Source organism: Watersipora subatra, chromosome 11 (assembly GCF_963576615.1).
Source record: "Watersipora subatra chromosome 11, tzWatSuba1.1, whole genome shotgun sequence".
Lineage (NCBI taxonomy): Eukaryota > Metazoa > Bryozoa > Gymnolaemata > Cheilostomatida > Watersiporidae > Watersipora > Watersipora subatra.
The window spans coordinates 15,500,741-15,526,819 of NC_088718.1; the positions used below are offsets into that span (position 1 = coordinate 15,500,741).

The window sequence follows — 26,079 nt, forward strand, 5'->3', positions numbered from 1 at the left end:
CAATCACTAACGTTCTTCCTATGTGGGTGTGACGGCTTTTTTCTCACACCTAAATTAAATGAATGAAATTTAAACGGCTTGCTTACCTTCTTTCATAAACTGATTAGACGCTTTAAACGTTTCTTGGAAACATCAATATTTTGTTTGCAGATTATGGAATCTTCTTTAGACTTTTATGACACAAACATGAAAGATATATTTTCAGACGAAATGACCTGCCACTCGCTGGACAACCTTGATTTTAATGAGAGCGAAAATCGATCTACAAGTAAAGACGATTTTGGGCAGCAAATGCTCGATTATTTTAATCCACTATTTAATTACAACAACAAAAATAATTGCGATCGTGATAGTGTCAAAGATGCCAACGCTTATCACGAAATTCATGAAGCACCAGCTTCCTCCAAATTGTCGTTTTGTGGTGAGGTATGTATTATTCTAACAGGTTAAGCTCAATTTCAGTGATTACAGCGAGTAATTTTTTATATACTGCCAATGAATTGTAATGCTAGTAACTAAATAGATGTGAGTTTTTACACAAGTATGTTCTGAACAAGGTGTACTTGGTAATTAGTTAGTGACGCTACCTATGAACGGGATAGGTACCGAATCTGTCGATTCATTAGTATAAAGTTACTTTTTAATCATCATAATGGTAGTATCGATAATCATCATCATGATAGTACTTAATTGAACCAGCTCCGATAATATTCATCTTCATAACACAACTAGCTGTGCTAGCCGGCGTTACCCGAGTAATAAAAAAGTCTGTTCAGAAAATTGATTTGTGTTTAACATATATAACAACATTGCCATTTTAACTTTCGAACTACATATCATGAGAGAAGTGTAGTTGAAATAAATTAAGAGAGAAAATAAAAACAGCTGTTAAGGTTTTCAAACTTTGTCAAACAACTGTAACTTTGAAACTTCATATCTTGAGAAAAAGGTTTTGTGCGGGACAACTAAATTGAAAATAAATAAAACAACTGTAAAGGTTTTCTAACAAATGTAAGTTTAAACTTTCATAACTTGAAATAAGTGTTTCGTTGAAATAAATTAAAAGGAAAAATGTAAAGGTGATGAAACGGGATATCATTAGCAAGTAATGGCTAAATATGGTCTATTTCGCTACGATTCCAATAAAAAATTATTTGGTATACAATTATATCATTTCATATAATTGACTGGTAGGCCTATGGATTTACATTCGCTCTCAGCAACAGTATATATATATATATATATATATATATATATATCATTTTCTGGGATAGACATATTGAAAAACTCTAATTATCATAGAAAATGTTTGAATATTTCCAATTGGGTTGTCATAATTGATAGTCAATAGATCGAAAAGGTATTATTGTAAATTTATATACACATGTCCCAAAGAAAATGGATATGATCAATTTGCTACACCTCTCAACATTGATACCAATAGGTCATAATTATATATTGGTTTGTGTATTTTCATACTTGCAGTTGTGGGTGTCAAATGTTGAAAATAAATTTTGAAACATACTTTATATAAACTCACTATTATGAATGTGCTACTAAAACTTGCCACAAGATCTTGACTCCTGTTGTTAGTATATCATATGCAGTGTACTAAAAATAATTAGGCCTACAAGTAATTCTTTAAAATTACTAATGAATAAAATGCATACTAATTGAAACCATCATTGAGCTCTTTCGAGAAGGTTATGATTTAAAATAACAGGTTTTAGAAAAATTGTGGTTTTGACTATGTAATGACAGAGACAAGAGGATTACATGAAGATGATGAAGCATGAAGTGATGTCGTAGATTAGTAAATATGGGCATGAAATATTTAACGGGTTCAGACCGTGTTTGATTTCTGGACTCAGACATGCGCAGCCAAGATCAAAGAGAAAAAATGGCTTTTAAAACAAGCACAGCCTCTGCATGCAGTAAACAAGCAGACATCATAGTCAATCTTTGAGGAACTGCTAAAACTGCAGCCTCGCCGTGCCTTGAGAAAGAGACGAGCAATCATCGGAGATTAACAGGACTCTGTCCCAGTAATCATACTATATGTGAACATAATTGCCTATTCATAGTATGAATCTGGCTCTTCATTGAGCGCGTCTTCTTATCGTACTAATTGAAGAAACCAATAGTTGTTAGACTTTTATATAAATGAAGTAGAATAGGTAAAAAATAATTTCAACTAACCGATTTCAACTAACCATTGCAAATATATTTTTATAAGCTTGCGATATCTAAATGTGTCTCTCGACTTAGGAAAAAAGTATATTTCAGCTGTTTGAAATGGCCTTCATAACTGAAGATTCTTTCAATTGCTAAAATTGATTTGTTTCCTTTTGTCTGTTTGTTTGCAATGGTTCATTTAAACGCTGCCTATAAAACTATACAAAGAAATTGAGAAATTCAGTTGCCTTGATATTGGTAGAAGTGAGAGACTACCATTTTTGTGTAACATTCAAGCAGCTGCATTACAACACCAAAACTACATTCATGAGCTATAAGCTTTACTGACCTTAGAAATGTTTAAATTGTTTCTATAGGACCATAACATAATTAGCTAATATCACTACTAACCCTGACTTATGTATGCATAACTTTTCATTAGCAATTGTCATTGTTTATCATCAACAAAGTGATGTCTTTCATTACACACCAAAACATAAATGTGAAGACAGACATCAGGAATTGTCGAGTGAACTGAACAAAGTGAGCCGAGACAGTGAATTGAACACGTAGTAACAGAGAGTTCATAAACAGAAACATATGATGGTGGCTGCAGTATGTTAGTGTCAAAAAATAGAAAAAAGCGATGTTTGCCATACACGTATGTGTGGAAGGACAAATACAAATATTCTGGGCATAGTTTGCTCAGGATTTTGTACTTTTAAGCTTTACTAACCTTGCAAATATTTTAAATTGTCGCTATATAGAAACGTAACTATCACCGCAAGCCCTGACTTAGTTGAAAACCAGCTACGGAACTTTTGAATCTGTGAATGCAGAACACTTGCTTTTTGGTTATTAGTGTCAGTTTTCAATAGTTATTATCGCAGTCAATGTTTGATGACATCTTCGGAGGTACAACTATTATTGTGTTCTCTAAATGAGTAAAAAAGTAATTCAATGAGTTCATTACATTGAAATAACATCTTCCGACGTCTGACGTATTAACTCTCTAAGCACCTTGCTAGCCGGGCGCCTATTTCAATAGACCTCCTACTCTGGACCCATTATACGGCTGACCGTTTGCACGCCGTAAACACCGCCTCTCTTCTTGCATTCAACGCTGATGAACCTACTAACAAAACACTTTTGTTCCTTAGCTATGGGCGTGTTGTGGATACAATAGCAAACATTATATTAACTAGGACACAATTGCTATTGCGATAATGATTTTAGCTCCTATGACGACGTTCAACCTCATGTGACTTGCAAGTTTTCATATTCTCGTCTGCACTCCATACCTCACTATTTACATGTATAATGTGCTATCAATTGCATTTTTCGAAGCTCCACATTGCCATTTTACTACCTAGATTCTCTTGTCATATTATGCAACACTGGGCTATAAAATTTTGTCATGGTATGGCAGGTGTTTGTCATATGATCATGTGAGAACCTTGGCCAACTTTTTGTGTCAATAATATGAAAGAAAACCTGCTGGTACTCACGCTATCTTGTTGTTATCAAATCGTTAATTGTCGGAACTACGCCGCTGTTGCTGCTGGGAGACTTTTTCCAGGTATGAGCGAAATATTTGGGAACCATTTGGTCGGCTCTAGTTTGTGAATTTTTTCGTTCCCAAGACTTATCTGCTCGTGTTGAACTAGTTTCAGTAAAAACTGGTCTAGTATAGCTTTCGCTACTGACAATCATTCGGTCAAAAATTTGACAAATTGCTACGGTCCCTTCTGAAAATTGCACTCAGTTATGATCTTGGTGACTGATAAGGAACGTCTAAGCTGATTGATAGAAAATATCATGCCTTGGGAAATAGTTGGCTATCATTTTCGTCTAGGAATTAAAACAAAAAGCCATTTTACTTACACATACATGTCTAAAAATGCTAAGATGCAGTGCACTCTGCTATAAGTAGGTACTCCACGTGTGATTTGCACTTATGGTTTAAATAGCTACATGTATGCACAGCTAACAATAATTCACTGAGGTTGCGTGCCTACTGACGCTTTACAAACAATCAATATACAAGCCATTGACAGGACTCATATGCGGGCTATATAGCATTCTTTCCTCCCAGTAAAATCACTAAGTTTAGGAGATGGACTAGAGGGATCAAACTAAGAGAAAAGGGCGCCGACTTGGTAATTTTTACTTGAAAGTGAAAATGCTGTGCCACAAATAGTTAAAAAACATGCATATTGCAATTTTAAAAAAATCTTTCTAAAAATGGATGATGGTTAAAATCATTTTACTCTCTCCAGCTTATTTCAGAGGGTAAAAAATCAGGTATTTTGCGAGATATTATTGGGATATAAAGGGTTTTGTTAAAAGAAAGTTTTACTAGCTGAAAAACTGACATGTAATTTTTTAAGTTAAAGTTAAATAATAAGATGAAATTTGAGATTTCAGTACTCACCATTAAATGTGGCCATAAGGCTAACTCACAATTCTAACTCGCAATTGCTTCATAGTGACACAACTCACAATAATCACCTCAAGCTATTTTAAAAACAAACATCACTGTCACAAGCCTGGCTCTAGCCTTAGTTTCTCTGAACCAAACTTGGGCTCAGCTTTAAAAGCTATGGTACACAGACTACACCGGACCTAGTGTTTTTTATAAGTTTCTTATGTTTGATTTATCTTGATTGCAGTCGTTAGCGGAGATGGAGTCACAAAATCTCTGGTCTTCACTGCTGGATGGAGCCGTACTAAACGACGATCCGATGATGAGCGATGCCGGAAGATCTCGACCTTCTGACCACTGCTATTCCTCAACTAGTTACAAGACGATGAGCAGCCTCAAGCAGACACGCAGAATTCCTGAGAACTCGGTAAGTCTCTCGGAAAGATGGCCAGTGAAGGATATTTCAGGATGAAAAGCTCTTTTCATGAAATTAAATTCTCTTTACCGATCGGCCGAGACAATTAAGTAGTTGCAATGCTATCGAGTTAGACTTTGCTCCCTCGTTTAACCTGTTAGTCAGCCTTTCAGATTGTTGATGGGTTGAATCTTTTTTTGGTCAAAGATAAATTGATTTTTCTTGTCCAAATGTAGGTACATCAGTCCACTTACAATATAAGTGAGCATACATTTTAGAAATACCTTCACTAAAGGGTTATAGCACCTTCGTCGGCAGTGAAGGGGAGGGGGAGTGCGGCCTGTACCTTAGCTCGTTTTTCTGAATGTGGCCCTAGGTGAAACAGTTTGGACACCCCTGACTCCTTATGGACCTCTTATGTACCTCTTGTTTAACCCTCATGGACCTTTTATGTACTTTCTCTGTACCCCTTATAGACCCCTGATGTACTTCTTATGAATCTCTTATGTACCCCTTATGTAGCCCTTATGAACCTTATGCTGTGAACAGTTTATTCTGTTTATGCTCTCCAGCCAGTTTCTCAACAAGTTAATCCCTTCAGATTAAAAGTAAGAAGTTCCATCATTAGCATATGATCAAATTTTTTATTTATTTAGTTTATAATTCTTTCTCAAGACTGCAATTAAAGACTGCCGCAAATCAGCAACTGATGTAATTATTTTAGATTTACATAATATTCAGACTCGTCAGTATAACACTGTGTAATCAGGGTTTACTTAAGCTGATATGAAACCTTCTTTAGGAATCGACGGACAGACACTGAGATTCATATATATACATAAGGATCGATAAATCCCAGTTTCTAATTATGTGTGTCTGTGTTTCCACATTTTTTACTGATTTCATCCAAACTTGACTCACATATGCTCCGCGCCTTCAGCTAGGTCGCTAAAATATTTGATTCCAAAACTCTGTCTGGTTCGTAAGTACCAGCCCCTTAAACAGCCACCTGCTGACACCTGCTGACTATTGGATTGAAAATGAAAGAAGGCATCACCGGCCTTGCTGCTAGTAGGCCTATATGTATATATCATATATGCAATAGTATATTTTATAAAACTGTATTTATATTTATAAAAAGTTATTGATAATTTAGCACTCACTATAAGTGATGTCCTATAAAATAACTTTTATGGGTCACCTACTCAATTGAATTTTCTAACATATGATGTTAAATTTAAGCAATGATTTGACTTTCCAAGTTTCTCGAAACATCGCTGTTTTATAAGTGAAAGGAAAGAGGCTATCGAAGACTGTAAATCTTTACTATAATGAAGGAACAACAACTCCTGTCAAAGATATACTGACAAATCAATAAATAAGACTTAGAGGCAAGACTTATAATTTCACTCAATCCAACTTTATTAAAAACAAGGAAGTGCACCGATAGCTTCTTTTCATTTTGCCAGAAACCCTTAAAACCATTTTATGTAGTTTGTTCTTTCGACCAATTACAGAAGCGATTACATTTCTCATAACCAATGCAACCAATGGCAGCGCTTGTGTGACATCCCACTTTTTTACAAATTCAAGTTGTAAAAAAGTGGGATGCCAAGTTGTGGTCTGCTCCTGTGAGGCTGCCGAAATCCTAAAATATATCCAGCAACTATCAGTGAAGTCATACACGTACACGAGGGTTTCTTTCATCAGATAATTATTTTGGACATTGTCCTTTGGCCTCTTGTCCGATATGCAAACTTTGCACGACAGACTGTTGATGTTTTGACATGTATCAGCTGATTCGAGCTCGTGTAGCGGCGGTGAACTAGGTAGGTCCAAACTGTCAATTACCTTATCAGCGCCAACAAGTACTTGACAAGTGCCAACAGGCAATCACGTTAACGCACCCTTAATGAAACAGAGCTTGTAGAAAACTGCATTACAAATTCAAGCAATAGAATACTATAATAAGGGCCGTGTTCGTCCGTCGGCATGGTTGAAGGCTTGGAAAAATAAATGCTTTGTGCAGACTTGGAACTCAAACATTTGGCTTAGCAGCTATCCGGGTCACTCGACTATATTGCTGTATTTAGGAATAATTGTGCCGATGCTTATTACACATGACAGTCTATTACGGCTCACAGGATAGACTAGTTTACTGTTTACTAGTCTTTACTATAATAAGAGCCATCTGTCCATCTGTCATAGTACACGTATATAGAATTGTTGTGCACATACTTATTCTCTGCGCTTTATTAGCACGCTTGACAATCTCTCATGGCAGGAGAGAGATCACCTGTTTTTCTGTAGATATTAGATAGATTGGATAGATAGATTAGATTGATAAATTTAATCAATAAATTTAATCAATAGATTAGAGTCGATGCTGCCAGGATAGTAGTGGAAAACTATATGGCGTTAAAATGGTGAGATGTCGGATGAAGGTGGATGTAAAACACTTTGGTACTCTCTATGCGAATCCTAAAAGAGTGCCTAAAAAATATAAAAAATATAAAAAATATCTATCGTAGAATGGGGTACGGGATATTAATTTGTTTAGTCCCACGTGTGTCGACATATTTCAGTAATGTGAGATTGCTATGTGAGTTACCTATGAATGAATCCAGTAAAACATTTTTTGCATATGCTGAACATATATATATATTTCTCAATGTTGGTCGTCTGTCCAGCTATAGCTATTACAATCTTGGAATTAAAATTTCGCATTCTGATTGATTTTAACTGACACAGATTGCATCTGCAAGTTTCAAATCCACGCGCTCTACCACAGAGCTATACAAGACTTATTGATCAGATGTTATCATATATGGTATAGCATATGCACATGCTAAATGACGTATTATTTAAAACTGAATTTTATTAACTCTCTGAAAAACGATGCTTTTTCTTGTTTTCTTGATCTTTTTTTGGTTTTGCGTAAGGTTCAATTGCTAGAAATCGTGGTCAAGGCCAATTCTTTTCACGCGGACAATTGTATTATCTCCGTAAGAAGAGCCTCGAAATTATCTATCCGTTTGGTCAGACAAAGACAGTAAGATGTCCGAGTTTTACATCTGTACCGGTATCGAGAGGTACCAGTATCGTCGTATTCAAAGTTTCGATGGATAGCTTCTGGTGAACAGTAACCTTTTTATACACACACTTCTATGCAAGAATTGTTACTATTAATTCTACATATTCAAGATTTTTATTTTGTTTTCCCAGTTCGTATTAATTGTATCATTACCGAACCATCTTTTATTGTAATCAAAGCAAAACAGACTTAATTTAGCTATTACTTGCTAATTATTTCACATTTTGATCTAAACCTTTTTATAGTCGTTTTATTTTTTAAAATTTCTTTGGCCTGCACAAAACATTTTCCTCATGATATGAAATTTAAAAGTTGTTTGACTAAGTTTGAAAACCTTTACAGTTGTTTTTAATTTCTCTCTTAATTTATTTCAATTACGCAAAACATTTTACTCATGATATGTAATTTGAAAGTTAAAATGGCAAATGTTATTATATGTTAAATACAAATCAATTTTCTGTTCAAAGTCTTTTTTATTACCCGGGCAACACCGGGTTATACAGCTAGTTTGTTATAAAGCGAGTATTAAATCATCATTTTTAAACTTCAAAATGTCTATTACGACAGACCAGAGCTTTTTTGATGCGTTAACTTATTGATTGTTATTAGGATTTATCCAACTCGGTTATCGTGCATCTCTGTGCATCCTTGGGCATCCCTGTGTACCCAAGCAAGACACAAATTGTGTTTTTTTCTAAACTTGTGAAGGGATCTCTGTCTGTGACTCGTGTGTGTTGTGTATACTTACAACTAATCCACCCTCCACTTTTACTTTAATATGTGTTTTCTGTAAGCAGAGGTCAAGGTTATTCGGTTATCTTTGGAACCTTGGAAAAGTACAGTAATCTTAGACTGCAAAGCGCTGGTTTTCATTATTTAAAACCATGTTGTTGAAACTGTTGCAACAATGACTATGTTTTCATTGCGCAGACGATGCCAATTTGGAATTGTGCACACGTTTAGTTACCATGCTATTGCCAACTATTTCAATGGACATTTGCATGTTCCAGATTAATGTGGGCACTTTATTAAAAAGTAAAAGGAAGGAATTCTACGCCAAAGGTGAAAGGTCAGAGCAATGTACTCGGAACTACTCAAATCGAAATAGCAAGGACTGAAGTGTAGAAAATGTTTAAAATGGAATAGCTTGTACGGCATTTTCTTGTAAATCATTCGCAAGTTACGATTCCAACTTTTGCAAACGTGAAAAATAAAATAAACGCTTTAGATAAAAATAAACATTCGAGTAACAAAACTCGATTTACTTGCGGGTTTGTGTTGTTTCTATCTTGCTGATGATGTAAGCTTGTTGATTACCGTGTCATGGAAACATAGTTTATGATGTAACAATGTGTACCCTAATTGTGCCACTAGTATAGAATTTAAAAGCACTCATACCCCATTATCCTCACATGACTTACTGTACAAGGGTATTATTATGTCCTCTGTACACTCCAGGATTGGTGGCAATAATTGCAGTAAGTATAGGTTAGAGTCCAAATGTTTGTGGTGTGGGTGCGTATTGCGCAATAGGCATAAGGAAGTCTCAAAACATTCTCTCTAGTTAGTTGGAGCAATAGTAGGGTTGCCTCAGTAGACATTCATACCGTGGAGAATAAGAAAAACAAACAGACTAACATAAATGAGATCAGTTAGTAGCTGGTAAGATGTAGCCTAGTTCACTATCATAGAATCATAAGGAGCCAAAAAGGGTGCAGCGAATACGTGTTGTCATGCACACATTTACGGTCTTGTTGAATTCCTTCGACTTACAGGATACGCGATTGAGGTACACGCGAGGGGTTCACACCCGTCACAAACGTAGGAAAATTGTGGCAGTATTTGCCTTGAGTGATCGACGTTACGTTACAAGGTTATGCATAAACAAAAGTACAGAGTTTGTTGATATTGAACAATCTCATGCACTTCGACTCATCAGGAAGCATGTGGCCTGAGATCTTTATGGATAGGTAATGTTTGTAGGCTACGATCACCAAACCTTTGCAGTGTAACAATGCTAAATGTGGTTCTATTATATTCGATTCGAGTTCATCTTTTAATCTATGAAATTATGGGTCATCATTTGATCTATGGAATAATTGCTGTGTCAGCTGCATATTATAGTTAAAAGTGGAACGTGAAAGATAACAACTCCCAAGTTTATAGACACGCGTAAACATAAATTAATGCTGACCACCCTGTGTACCGATAGATATCTTAAACACCTTATCACATGTAGCCCCTAGTTGTATACATAGGCAATCCATAAGCATCTTTGCTTACTGGCAGCTGCAACTGTGTGGTCTCTCCATTATCTGATAGCCTTAAAAGGTGTTGCGATACTATTACAAGTCTGTGTTTTTAGAAAAGTTTTCAAATCCTATGTAAAAGAAGGGGACACTTTTACATGAGCCTAACGTTGTTTTATAAGAGCTGAGGCTAAAGAGGTTGGCAGCATTCCTGATCAAACTCTTCACTTCCTTTATCAAGACATTTTCCTCAAAACATGATGGCGTCATAATTTGGTCATTTATGACACTCGGAAACTCATACTATGTTCAAACTATTCTAGGGGCTGTCTCGGTGTACTGCTGTCTCGGTGTACTGCTGCCTCGGTGTACTGCTGTCTCGGTGTACTGCTGCCTCGGTGTACTGCTGTCTCAGTGTACTGCTGCCTTGGTGTAGGCCTACTGCTGTCTCGGCGTACTGCTGCCTCGGTGTACTGCTGCCTCGGTGTACTGCTGCCTCGGTGTACTGCTGTCTCGGTGTACCGCTGCCTCGGTGTACCGCCGCCTCGGTGTACCGCTGTTTCAGTATACTGCTGCCGCGGTATACTGCTGCTTCGGTATACTGCTGCTTCGGTATACTGCTGCGTCTATTCATTGGCAGCAGTATGCTTACTTGCTGATACTGCTGAAAATTGGTTTGGGCCAAATAAACCGACTGTCCATGACACTACTCTGATAATAGGTCGACGACTAGAACATCGATAAAAATATAGCTGAAGACTGGCGGCAAAGAAAAACTGAAATTAAAGGTGAACCTACACAAAATTTTAGTTGATTTTATTAGAAAGTGCTGAAATTTTTTTTATTATTTGCGATTGTTTTTCAATGTTTTAGGTGGTCGAAAAAACTTGATCACGATTAAAACACTCCAATCAGGTGAAAGTGTGATTATGGCGTCTATAGTAGAAAAGGGGCTGACTGAATAAGAACACGAACACTGCAGCTTGAACACAATAGCCGATAGTAACTATCGTAACGATAACAACTAGTGACATCGTTGCGGACATGTTTTTCTTCTGAGTGTTTTAACTGCAATCAAGTTTTGTCAAATTTAATCTTGAAACATCCTGGCAGTCAGATCACCTCAAACACTACAAACAATCACAAATTATAGAAAAATACTGATTGTTTTTGATAAAGTCTAAAGTTTTGTGCAAGTTCATCCTTAAATCAACGCAATTTGAACGATCGAATCCGTCGAAAGTAAAGTATGATTTTTATTAGATAGATTCAGGTTGGTTACGTGACATGGAAATTGTTTACGGTAACTCACTACTTCAATCTATTTCAGCAACTGACAGTGACCACAAAAACATACAGGGATACAAAAACTGCCGATGGCTCTATCCACTTGCAAACCATAAAACAAGAGCCCAAGATTATAACTGTACACACTGCAAATCCTGTCATGGGTGATGGGAAGCCGAGCGGCAGGCCTGCACAGGTACTCTTATTACAAGCCAGCATATGTCACTAAAGCTTTTTTGGCAAGTTTTTTCTCTCGGGGGACATAATTCACCACACAATTGTCTGCTGTGGTTGTCAGTAACATGACACAAGCAACAGGTTTTTAGAATACTGCTACTGCTGTCAGCCGCAAATATGTTTTTGTCTGCACAGGTTCTGTTTGTTGCCCATTTCCTTTTTATAGGATGGTTTTGTAAATAAAGTTCATGCACTAAATTAGTTGGGGGCATGACAAGTTAATTAGTAAATGATTGATTTCAAAGTAACTTCTCTAGATCAGTGTCTAGATGACACCTATAATTAGCTACCATGATTTGGGTTCTAGAATGTTCCCTGCCTATGGAATAACCTTCAGCATCTTCTACCTCAATCTCCTATCAACTTTATATCTTTGATTTATTTTTTTTGCAAAACTTGAAATTTATCGAATGCAACTGCACAAGTCAGCCATATTTTGGTATTCTTTATTAACGCCTTTATTTATGAGTCTTGTTTTTTATTTGGCTGTCTCGAAAGTGAGCCTTTGCTTAAAAATTGCTCAATTAAGGCCCATTAACACTATCGCTCAAATCAAAGTGTAGCTGTGCGATGGACTGCAACGATTAGCTGTTTTGACGTCACCACTAATAATACGATTTACACACTATGAACGATTACTGTTGGTGACCGCTAACCAACAACCTATAGAAAAATTGTTTAATGTGTAATTCCTCACGAGCGGTTCTTTGCCAAATGACATTGTCATCGATCTTCACAACTGTTGAAATTGGATCCGATGCCGTCTATAAATAGCCAATCAAGATGCTGACAGTTGTGATCATCGGTGTCAAAGTTCAACATATTGAAAGTCCATCGCATCGTCGCTAGCAACGATTACGTCGGCTGTTCCTCACAAAATGACTTTATAGCAGCCCAGCATTGTGGTTAATCGTACATTTAATCGTTGATTTTGCGATAGTGTGCACGGGCCGTAAGAAGTACATGCCGACCCTCTCACATAATTTACTTGTTTTCAAAGTTTACTTTACAAGCAAAGTTTCTAAGCAAGTTAATAGATGTACCTGCTGCAAGTCATAGAATCATCACTGATCATAAACTGATAACTCGTCGTAAAATATCATAATTCATAAAATTATCACAAGCCATGGAGTAATCACAGGTCGTAGAATAATCACGATTTATACAAGGATTGCAGACCATGAAGGTGTCATAGTCCATAGTATGGTCAAAAGTCATAGAATGATCACAAGTTAACTATAAAATGGTCCAAAATCATAGAATGTTCAAAAATAATCTAATGTTCAGAATTCGTAGAATTTTCAGCAATCATAGAATACTCACAAACCTTAGAATGACCAATCGTTGTACTCTTGCAGAGCTTGTTGAAAGGAAGCAGCCAGTCTCTGGTTCATACCCTAAAATCAGGACGTGATAGGATGGTCTATCCAATTACTAGGATCAAGCGTGAGCCTGGGAGTCCCAGCGAGGATGAGGGTAATTCTATTACTTTATTAAACCTTAAAAGTGACTATAATATCGAATTAATTAATAAATGTGTCCGGCTAATATTTTTTTAGCCAGAGTAGCTCCTTATTTAATTCGGTCTGATGCTTCGATGTATACGAAAAAAGCATATGCAAAGATGCTGAGGCTGACGATATTAATGTCGCTACACTTGAAGGAGAGTGTAAAATATAGGCGACATTTGCATAGCTTAAACATAAATGGGTTAAATTTATTTACTTAAAATTTTGAACGGCAGTTTGAAAATACAGCGCCACCCTCTATTTGATCATTACCTCTGCTAAAATGCCGCTATAGGAAAGTGTTGAAAAATAGAAACGAAATAGATGTTTTACGGTAAGTGCTCTTTATATTATAGTTCATAGTTGGCTAACTGGTACTTGACTCCGTATTTCATCTGACAGCTTATGTGAGAATAGGCTTGCTGCGACATATCGAAGCTCAATGGATCTTCCCACGTATGAAGTTTAGCTATTTTGGTATAGGCTGGGCTCAGACAACTGAGCAAACAAAGATACTAAATCCCTTCTCTTCTGTCTACACTTCCATACAATTTTCCTTTAAACCGTGATGAGGCAAGATCCCATAACTCATAGAATGTTCACTAGCAATGACATAATCTTTGAGAGCCTGTGTTTTTTCGAATAGTATAATAAATGCTTGGCTTAGTGAAGATCACAGGCTATCACTATATTTCTATGACACAGTTAATAAACATAAACAAGTTTGCATTATTCGCAAGATGGAAACAGCAAAGACCTGCAAGCCAACCGAGTTTGTCATCTAAAACACGCAAGTTTTTATTGAATTTTTCACGCATGTGAAAGATAGAAACAGCACTTGCGGATGATGTGCAAGAAAATGCTGCACAAGCTATTCCATTTTAAACATTTTCCACTCTTCATTTTTTCTTATTTTGATTTGAGCAGGCAGAAGAGCGCCGCTATGGCATCTTTAACAAAGTGCCCTCGTTAATCTGCAACAGGCGAATGTCCGTTGAAACACTCAACGTAGAATGGAAACAATTGCTATCAGACTAGCTTCAACATTTCCTTACATTCTAGAGAAGAGATGAATTAGTTTGTCTAACACCACTTATTTCACCATTGTTTGAGGGCAAGCATATTTTTTCTCATTTTTACGTCACATTTAGCAGTTCCAATAAATATCTCTCTTTAAACATGAAATGCATCTCCATTATCACCTAGTAACTTCATATTCATAGTCTTTGTCCCAATGCGAATGTGTTCGTTGCATGACAGCAACTGTGTTGTATATGTTCTAGATGTCTATGCTGACCGTATTCCTATTACTTCACCAGCTGTGTTGTATATGTTCTAGATGTCTATGTTGACCATATGCCTATTACTCCACCATCCAGCAACCAGAGCAGTGACAGTGAAGGGGCCGTATCACCTCCCACAAGCCCTGTTCGGCAAGTGTTAGTAGCTAGGGCTACTGGTTACAGATACAACCCGGCAACCGCCATGTATTCTCAGCCAGTGAGTTATTCTTTCTCTCTGAGTAAACTTAGCTGTCGAGCAATAGAGTTATCAGCCGAACTGCTTTTTGCTCTATTAGGGCAATAGAGTTATCAGCCGAACTACTCTTTGCTCGATTAATGAAAGCTATAGGTTTCTTCAACTATTGCGCTTATGCGCAAAATTTTCAATAGAGCTATCAAAGGTGTTATCTTACATACATAAACAGACCATAGAGTATTCAATAGATCTACCAAAAATATATATAATAACCCTACACAAGTAGTTGGCTACAATAATTGTATATTACCCATAGACATTTTCTAAGGTAGTTCATATGCATTTCAGTAGTATATCACTATGTTTCCATGGTGCGCAGTACTGCGAAGCAGCCCCCTCCGAAGTCGAGGGGATTGTACGTTTCCATGCTGCGCAGTGGTTTTCAGCAAATACCGCAAATTAGCCAGAGAAGAGAAATTGTATAAATCGAATCGCCTGATGGAGAAATAGAATCGATCACGGATACCGAACGTCATAAACGGTCTTTTTATGATTCTGTCGTCATTATACTTTAATTTACAATACACATTCACAAGGTTTTACAAACCTTAGCACACTTTTTACATAGTAATGTATTTTTAATAAGTATTTTTAAGTAATATATTATTTATACGTTTATTTAGGACTTGCCACCTATTTTTCAAAAAGTGTTGGCATCGATAACAAAGTCCAGGAAAGTAATCACCTCATCATCCTCGTGAATGCAGACCATAATTAAATTTAGGTGAAAGAAGATCGGAAGAATAGAAAAAACAAGATTAGCAGGACAACCTTTGTACTAGTTTATGGCCCTCGAAGAATCCGTATCCACGGCATGAGAGCTATGCGCAGCCACTGCGCAGTGGCTGTTTCTTTGCTGCGAATTTGCACAGGCTTCGCACTGATCAGTGCGCAGTGATTTCAGTGCGAAGACGCCGTTTCCATGATTCGGAGATAGCGCAACTCCGAAGCACTGCGCATCATGGAAACATAGTGTATGAAGTCTCTCACATCGGTGCTATGTATAGACCATGTATCAATCGACTAGTAGAATAATTCCATTTAAGCTATCAATAGAGTTATACATAATTTATATGTTTAGTTGAAAATAGCCCAAGTAGTACAAAACCAGATCAGAAGTGATACACTCGTTCTTATAGTCGTGCATTCACATTTTCAGGCTATTTTCAGATAGTCTGTTTTATTGCTCTAATAGTATGGCTCTAATATTAAAGTAAAACCTGCTCACTGCGCAGGTTTTGAAGATTATGTTATATTGAAGTTACATTTAGGTTACATAGCTGTATAATCACCGGATTATCATCTTTCTAGCAAGCTTAAACATAAACACTGTTGAGCTTTTAAATAAGCTTAGTCAAATTTAAATATAAAAGTTCATGTTTGTCTTGTGTTAGTAAGCGTATTTTGTTATATTGTGTAATATTGTTATATTACGCACCAATAGCATCTTCAGAATACCGGCTGTCCGAGCACCGGCTCTCCGAGCACCGGCTCTCCGAGCACCGGCTCTCCGAGCACCGGCTCTCCGAGCACCAGCTCTCAGAGCACCAGAGCACCGAGAGCTGGTGCTCTAGCATGTATAAACAAGCCATTGCCTCCTTCGACTGCGTTTATTGGATTGAAACGAACTTACTGAACTTTTAATTTAAAGTTTGCTAAAAAAATAAAATATTTAACATATTAGACTAGAAATTTTAGGCTAGGTTTTGAGATATTAATGCTCAAAGTGACAGCATTGCAATGATGATGAAATAGACGCGTAAAGACAATAGACATGGTTTTATTGAATGAATGAAGTATATTTGTGAAAATACTTTGACGAATGAGGTTGCATGAAAGTGTAAACAGAAGCTATCGTGTTCAACTACATCCCATTTGAGCCGTTTTGGAAAGGGATTCTAATCTACAGTGTTTTCGTGATGGCTTCGATTAACTGCTCGGTTTTGAGCTTTCAAGAGTTTGTAATCACATTTCCACATATTTGGCACTCACAACACAGCAGATTAAGACATGGTGAACCTTTTGATACCAAATAACTGTAATGTGAATTTTGTTGCAAGTCAACCTTTAAGGTCTAGAGGATTGTTAGGAAAGTGGGAAGTTGAAGTTATAGCCTTTGTTAGTTATACTAGCCATAAAGCGACTGATTTTCCTGTTTCGTTGCATACAAATAACACTCCTCTCAAGTAAGAACAGAACATCGCGTGTTTTAACTGCACTGAGCAGACGTTCAACAGAGACTTGCTGTCTGCTTGTATTATGGGTTATACACAGGTCTCTGTTGATTGTTATTCCTGACAGCAATTCATTGTCTGACAGCAGTTCATGATACAGAACACCCTGAGTTTCAATTGTTCTCGACTCTGGGCAACCTTGATCCGTAAATATGATAATTATTTCTCAACAGGCAAACTAAACAACCTTTAATAATTATAATTAAAGAGATAAAAATTGTATTCATCGATTCAACTTCCTTGTCATGTTATTTGCTTTTTTAGACACAAAAAAACTGTTAACCTTTACGTAGGGGTTTTTAACGATAAATTCACTTAATTCCTTATTTCACAATATATAAGCCGTGCGGCTATTCAGCCAAAGATAAGATTGTCTCTTTATTTTTTTCCCATAATTCATACTAATGGTTTGATTGTTTGCCATAACAATGACGTTGCGCAACCAAAGTTGGTTCATATAACAAAGCAAATACAGTGAAACATGGATAACTCGCCCTCGGATATAGCGAACACATGGTTAACTCGACTGGATTTGCTTGGTCCGTTCCCACGTAATGATAAATGGCTCTATATAACTCGAATTCAACACTGTTATAACGAACTGTTTTTTGCCCAACGGCTACCGAAACGGTTGCTATCGCTTTAGAAAATCACTTTATTCCAAGCCATAGAGGTAAACCTCAACTTTTCGTAATTCATAAGCGTCGTTATTACCTCCATCGGCAAAATATTTTTGTCAACGACTGTTCTAAAGGTTTGGTGAAATTTGATTTATACTGCTATACGATGAATAGAACGGGCTAGCCGGGTCACGGGCGCAAGGATTTTCGCCACGCACATACAAAACAAAAACAGCATCTTGTTTTTGTTTTGTATTTGCGTGGCGAAAATCACTGAGTGCGTGACCCGGCTAGCCCGTGATGAATAGTTTTCCGACGTTGATTCCGTGTTGAATTAACGTCGGAATGTTGAATGTTTAAAACGTCTTAAAAATTGTTGAAATCAAACGTATACTTTGTCTTAGCTAAAAAAAACTATTCATCGTTTGACCTAAACACAAAATACGTGTGTACATTCAATAAGTATCCATTCAAAAAGCGTGAGTGATATACAATGTACCGTAAAACCTCGTAAAACTTTTAATTGAACTGCCTCGGAGTGTTGCTCTTAACGAATTCCAGGTAAAGTAAGGTAATCTTTCCATAAACTTCACGAAAGATCGGCAAAATTGATCGTGGGTAAAACACTCAAAAGAAAAAGATGTTTTTTCTTTGAGCATTTCAGCAACGATCAAGTTTTGCCAATGTCAATCTAAAAACGTCCTGGCAATAACATCACCTCAAACAACAAACCAATCTCAAGTGATAGAAAAATCTCTATACTTTTTGATAAAAACGTTTTAAACTTTACATTAGAAGCATTTAATTTGAAACAAGCCATTTGTGCTTTTGATTTATATTATAGTTTGTATATGTTCATGTATCTACTAATAAATAAGTAAATACATGGACTTGTGACAGTGCTCTGATAACTTGAACACTCTGATAATTCGAACACTTTTGCTCGGTCCCTTGAAGTTTGAGTTATCCGAGTTTCACTGTATTTTGAAAAGCTCTGAAATACTGTATATTGCTAGAAGATTTTTTCAGTTTTTTTATGTGGTTTTTTTTTTTTTAAGTTCTTTGCTCTTTTTTGCTCAAGTATTTTACATTTTAATACTGATTTAATATCATTAAAAACTGTGAACTTACCGTGATATATGCTAATTTATTCTCTCCTTCATGTGTCTCGATGGTATTATACTGTGAGCATACTGTCGGCATGGGAGTCTGTGCTTTTAGTTACAAATCTTGCCCGTGTTAGTTACAAATAATTTGTCCATAACATATGTTAATTCTCTTAGTTACAAAAAAATTGTTTTCAAGCAAACTTCTTGTTGTAAAAAATGGTGTTTTAACGAGTGAACAGATCATTAATGCTGTCGCTGTCGAGGTAGGAGATTGTCTCTCACACCTGTGTAGAACGGTTCCAGTATGAAACATCTTAAACCTTAAAGGTTGACTTGCGCCAAAATTTACATTATAGTCAATTAGTATCAAAAGGTTCACCATGTCTTACTCTGCTGTGTTGTGATGTGATAACAAGCTCTGAAAAGCTAATAAAACGAACAGTTACAAAAACAGCCGTAGGTTGGAATACCTTAATTTTTATGACGTACTCAACCCGCCACGGTTATTGTTTTGACACATGTTGTTGTCATGTGAAAATAAAGGACAATAAAAGGCTCAATATAAAACGTCTCGTAGTACTAGTTTATAACAAACACTTCGGGTTCTACCGGAAAGCCTTTATCACATATAGATGCTCGATATTTTACAGTTTCATTTCAGCTTGATTTAATCATCTAGTCATAATCCGATCATGTGACCCATATTTCCTGCCAAATGGCGCTAACAATTTCTGCGACATTTTCGACCATCCCAGGTGGTCAACAGGCTCTTCATGTTTATCAGATAATCATATGTACCCCCTCGAGTGAAGGTTAAAAAATTAAACAATATTTTTTATATTTAATAATTAAAAATACAAAGCATTTTTCTATCATTTACAATTGTTTTTGATGTTTGAGATGATCTGATTGCCAGGATGTTTCAAGGTTAAAATCGATGAAATTTTATTGCGATTGAAACGGTCAGATCAATCGAAAGCGCGATTATGATATCTATAGTTGCAAAGACTGACAGAATTGTGACCGCAACATGCAACTAGCTGATCTCAACTATAACAACTAGTGATGTCATTTTGCATGTATTTTTCATCTTAGCTTTTTTATCTGAGTAAATTTTATCGATTTTAATCTAGAAACATCCTGGCAATCAGATCATCTCAAACATGAAAAGCAGTTGCGAATGATAGAGAAATAGTGATACTTTCTGCTGAAATATAAAGATCTTGTGTCAGCTCATCTTTAAAGAGTCACTTGAAGCGATTGCCTGCTATTGTGAGAAGACTTGCTGTTAACAGAAAGAGGAGAAGGCGGCCAAAAATAACTCATGTAACTTTAGTAACATGAAATAAAGCTGTGTGGAAAAACAGGGTAGGGATGATTAGTAACCTCTTTCTGATAATGGGTGCCCGAAATCATTGACTTTATTCGTATCACCATTATTTCACACAAATAGCCTCCGATCTGTTCTACCAGATTCCTACGAGTGGAGTTCTAAGGCTAACGGATGAAGAGAAAAGGACATTTATCACAGAAGGCTATCCTTTGCCTACGAAGCTGCCTCTTTCTAAAGTAGAAGAGAAGAATCTCAAGAAGGTACGAAGGAAAATAAAGAACAAGATTTCAGCGCAGGAGAGCAGACGGAAGAAGAAGGAATACATGGACCAGCTAGAGAGGAAGTAAGTACAGCGAAATCTCCGGGTTACAGCATTTCTGTCTAACCGTTTTTCGACTTTCAAATTTTTCTGGCCCCTCGTTATGACATTTCTCCTGCCATAAGGCATCAATAACAATGTCTCTAGAAATTCAAATTTAAACAGCATCACTCTGTCTTTTTTGTCGGATTAGTCTAAAAAAAGTTTAAATAATGTCAGCTAAAAGTTAGAGTGAAAACAGGCAAAAGCGCCAAGCTGGAAGCAGATAATAAAAAATTTAGATGATGACAATATTATAATTAAGTTTAGTAAAATATTAAAACTTTAAGTGTGTGTTTAGTAAGCTAAATTCATTCGAGTTAAATTCAAAGTTTATTTATGTCCCGCAGAGTCACTAAAGTCTAGTGTACCCTACATGTTGCTGCCAAATCTCTCTCACACCGTGTTAGCCACTACTTTTGTCTCGAAGATATGAGCTCCATACAGTACTATATATTGTAATGTTACATTTTATTGCAGATCATAACCGCTGAATAGGTAACTATAGTTAATAACGTTAATATACTATTTTGTTACTAATCTGTAATATGAACAGCATGTATACAAAATTTTGATGTTTTCACCAGGGGAGGGAGCTTGCATTAGATAATGGCTATAGGTTCCTACACCCCTCCATACGACAATTTCGCCTTACGATCCCAACACCAGACGGGGTCTACTGTAAATAAAAGGGGTCTACTGTAAATAAAAGGGGTCTACTGTAAATAAAAGGGGTCTGCTGTAAATAAAAGGGGTCTACTGTAAATAAAAGGGGTCTACTGTAAATAAAAGAAATGTTATAAGGTCATCCTAGACGCATCCACTTGTATAGTATTATGTGATCTATGAATGGGGGATGTCTATGTGATCAGGCTAGAAACGCATCACGAAGGCACATCGCAATACAGCACTTTTTCATGCTAGACATTCAATGACACAAAGCTGTCTCACACTTTAGGCTCCTCTATTTCATGTTAGATAAATAACATTTTGGGAGTGGCTAGCGCTGATTCCTGCAGAGTTCCTGAGTTCAAACCCTGGCCACTGCAACAGAAAAAATAGATTCTCGTTAGCCAATAGGGTTGAAGATGAACTTGCACAAAATTTTTAGTAGATTTTGTGAGAAATTATCGATATTTTTATCATTTGCAATTACTTCTATGTTTGAGGTGGTCTGACTGCCAGGATGTTTCAAGATTAAAATTGACAAAACTTAATCACGGGTTAAAATGTTTTGTCAATCTCTGCCAGAAAATGTCCATCTGTGGCTATATTTTTACCGATCTAATATATCAACTTTCACACACGGCCATCACTGCTTGCATAATATCTGCATCAAAATTGTTCTCTTGCGTGTAATGAGATGCTCTTCATGCCTGGCATACTCGGAAGTTTGTAAAATTTATTACTTAAGAAGGTTTATTCTAAAATGTTCTCATAACCAATCAGCATTCAGACTGTAGAAAGACATAAGAACATGCGCAGACGTCAATGTCAAAGAAATAAAACAAAGACTGCCATCGTCAGAAGCTTCAGTCGATCAGAAGCTTCAGTCGATCATGCTCAATTTGTTGTTGGCAGTCACGGATGAAACTCATTTCATTTTGGAATGTTGAAATCTGTCGAAAGTCAATGCCACATTTTTTACTAGCGATTTATTCACGTTGATCAAATAAAAGTCAAAGCCAACAAATAAAGTTGCAGATCAATGATAAATAGTTGTGTTTGGTTAGATGCCAAATTATTAGCGAATGCAGTTTTTTACTTTATTGTTCATTCCCTAGTTTATCCGCTATGCATATGCCTTTTTTTAGAATCTGGATAGCTGTTCCTCCTCACAAGCTTTGCTTGCTCGAGTTGAGATATTACTATTTCGGATAATTCATTTTGGTTGCCGCTTGACCAGCCATAGGATGAATAAATCACCCCTTAGATATGCTAATATCCTTTGAATTAGTTTTGCTGTAAAATTCATCATTACCATTTCTCTGATCACCTCTATTCAATCAATCAATTACAAAATGATTAGGGTTCTCCAATGTTGTGGCAATAGTATTATTCTGTAAAAATGCCATTTATTATAAAAAGGCCTTTTTAAATTGGTGATTTCTTGCTAACTTCTATTACACAAAATACTTGGAAATGTGCCAAATATTTGATCAATGCTTGAAGTGGAAATTATATATTTCACGTTTGATGCAAACATGGTCTGCTCGTAGACACTCATCTGTTGAAAGAAAATTGTTCTCCTGGAATGAGCAGTCAAATAAGTCTCCTGCCTCCCCACCCCTTTTGCCATTTTTGTCGTTTTTTTCCACAATCAAAGAGCTGTTATCAGATTTTAGCAAGGAATAAGAACTGGCATGAGGCTATAACCAAACCGTTTTAGAATCTTGAAAGAACAAAAACATGCAGTATATGCTTATACTTTCATATATGCTTATTCTTACGTTGTAGGCTAATCCATTTCATGGTCTTCTCACCCCTTTAGCCCTTAGTATTGGAGCAAACTAAGCCTAACTTGTTAATTATTATTAGTTTGTTTCGACAGCTTATATCTTTTCTTACCGCTCTCACTTAGGGCTCATGATTATTATCACACCTGTCACAGCTAGACTACAAGGGTTCTAGTACAGCAAGGGAGAATACAATATGTTTTAAGGCTAACTATGGGAGTCTCACTATTCAAATCGATATTGTGAACTTGCACCGACTTCACGCTTTACATTATACGAAATTTTTTACTTCATGCGAAGCAAAAACTTTACATAAATTCTCAAAGTTATGTGAAATTTACTTATTAGGAGCATCTACTGTGCATCACTTCTCCTACACGAGATGTCTTACTCGCTGCTGTTCACTTAGACACTGGCATGCACTAAAGATTAGCTTACAAATACATTTTTCCACTTACTGCACTCTTGGATAGGGCCAACATTAACTGATGCTGTTGATGACAGCTGCTGCTGGAGACAGATTGTCCTCAATAGCTCATCATCGCCCCTAGTACCCATAATTCATAGCTGTAATGGCTGCATGGAGCAGCTGTTCTTACGCGGCAGCAGCTGAATATGAGGTGAAGGAGTAGCGGCTATTTGAAAAGAAGGGATTAAGAATTTCGCCTACCACCTAGTGGTCAGAATTTGGCTACTTGCCAAAAATTCTTTTCGCGAAGTGGTAAATCGAAATTATTCGAATAATCATTGCAAATGATTTCCACAATTCCATGTGGTACATTTGTTTACATCGGCAGTGCTAGTCAAATATTTTCACCAACATCTCTTTGTAAGGCTTGGAAGTTTTTTAATAAAGAAATATACTGGAACAGCTATATGTATATTGTGGCCCCGTTTGGCTCATAGCACATGGTTATTATATAATAATTATTGTACCCTGGCAGCCTCTTTGCCATGAGATATAATTCCATGTAATAAGTATGTGTGCAATTATTCTGACATGCCAATGGACAGTCAATTGACGCAGTTGTTAGAGTGTTAATCGATGATGCTGAAGGCTGCAGGTTCAAACCGTGCCCAATGCAATCATTTTTCTCAACCAGCCAACTGCGGTTTTAGACAGACAGGTGGACATACATGTACACAACTTGAATTATAGCTGAATGCCAGTTGCTGCACGGGTAATAGAATAAATTACCTACGGTAATGAATTTCAGTAACTTACCTGAAAAGCTAGATCTTTCCTAAAACAATACCCGCATTTTGAATACAATGATACTTTACTTTTATACTTTAAATACATTGATACTGTTACCTCTCAATACTGGTACAAGCATAGAAATGACATATAGGACTGTCTTTGTCAGGTACTTTATCTGACCGAATGGAAATAGAATTTAGAGGTTAATCCTACTCGAGATAATATAATTGTCCGGGTGAAAAATATTAGCCTTTACAGATTTAGCAATTGAATCTTAGCAAAAACCAGAAATAAGAGTGTAAGGACACATTTGAAATTGAAACGGCACATTTTAAATTAAACCGACACATTTGAACGTTACAAATTTAAAAAAGTAGGCAATGGTAGCAAAAAATTAAAAAAATTTTAATTAAAAAATACAAATGCCCAAGGTAATATTAATTAATAATTAAAAGTGCACATTTAGCGTGTGCAATCATGAAAAGGATACAGAGTACAGGTAACGGCAATGGGAAGGATAAGAATGGCTTAGCCTTGTGGTTAGTTGCACATGTTTACAAGCTTGTAGTTGCAATCTTCGTGAGTTCTAAACCAATATGAAGTGGATTTTTCATTCCTAGAAATACAGCTATAGCTGGACAGAGACCTAACGATGACAGATGACGACAATGTCTAAGATTTATATATATACTAGCTGTGTTACCCAGCATTGCCTGGGTATTAAAAGTTAGCTCATAAACAATGAGAGGTAATAAGAGTTGCCTACCACTTGCTATTAGCCTGGCACATTGCCAATGGAAAATTTTAGTAAGCTCACTAATAAGAGCTACCACTTCTCATGACCTAATGAATCTAAGCTCGTGTGGCTGACTTGGTAAGGCATCGGACTGACAAACCAGAGGGCCCAGACCAAATATTCTGCGATATGGATTCTTTGTTCTGTGATAATTATTTATCATTTATTTATTATTATTAATAGCTATAGCTGGACATACCGAAGGACAAACGAAAAACTTTGAGAAATACATATATAGAAGATAAATAAATTATCACTAGTACCTTGGCAGTCTCATGTGCGATGTGCCATCGTCAGGTACAGGTTAGGGTGTTGATTTAAGGTGCTGAAGGCTGCAGGTTTGAACCCTACCTGGTGCAATCTCTTTTCTCAACCTCCAACCATGGCTTTAAACAGACAAATGGATGCTACTCTTATTATAGTGAAGATCTCATTGCAGAGAATAGAAACAGTATCAAATTATTATATGGTTTAATATGGATCCAAAAAACATAGAATGAGATATGTATTTTTGATATGGTTGAACAAGCAATTTGAAAATTTTAATGTTTCTTTTTTAACAATAGTACGACTGTGCATATCTCGGCAGGAGATATATACATGTACACTCGTAGGTTTCGCAGCCGTGGAGCAGTGGTTAGTCGGTAGGTCAATGGTTCGAATCACAGAATGACCATTACTTGTGTTAGGAAGGGCATCCAACCACGATCGCTCCTGTGTTAAATCTGAGTGGGTCGTCTGCAACTAACTGGCTTGTCATCTGCGCTCCAGTGTGGTTGAGGAGAGTGGCTAGCAACTCTGTAGGTCTAAAAGCAAAACCTGACAAAGGGCGGAGGAACTCCTTTGTGAGCTAATGGCTAGCTATCACCGGAGGAACTTCTCTGTGAGCTAACGGCTAGCTATCACCGGAGGAACTTCTCTGTGAGCTAACGGCTAGCTATCACCGGAGGAACTCCTCTGTGAGCTAACGGCTAGCTATCACCGGAGGAACTCCTCTGTGAGCTAATGGCTAGCTAGCTAAAGATGGTGTCTTAATAAAAACA

General features: G+C 36.7%; 1 protein-coding gene across 1 annotated transcript in view; it reads left to right on the forward strand.

The window, feature by feature from the left end:
• Positions 1–72: 72 nt before the first annotated feature.
• The window catches only part of LOC137408495 (cyclic AMP-responsive element-binding protein 3-like protein 1), a 37,516-nt gene continuing 11,509 nt past the window's right edge, over positions 73–26,079 (forward strand). The window contains exons 1-6 of the mRNA XM_068095039.1: positions 73–426; positions 4,848–5,027; positions 11,689–11,841; positions 13,241–13,358; positions 14,730–14,890; positions 20,366–20,568. Of these exons, the coding sequence (XP_067951140.1) occupies positions 154–426; positions 4,848–5,027; positions 11,689–11,841; positions 13,241–13,358; positions 14,730–14,890; positions 20,366–20,568 (1,088 nt within the window). The 5' untranslated portion in view covers positions 73–153. The remainder of the gene's footprint in view (positions 427–4,847; positions 5,028–11,688; positions 11,842–13,240; positions 13,359–14,729; positions 14,891–20,365; positions 20,569–26,079) is intronic.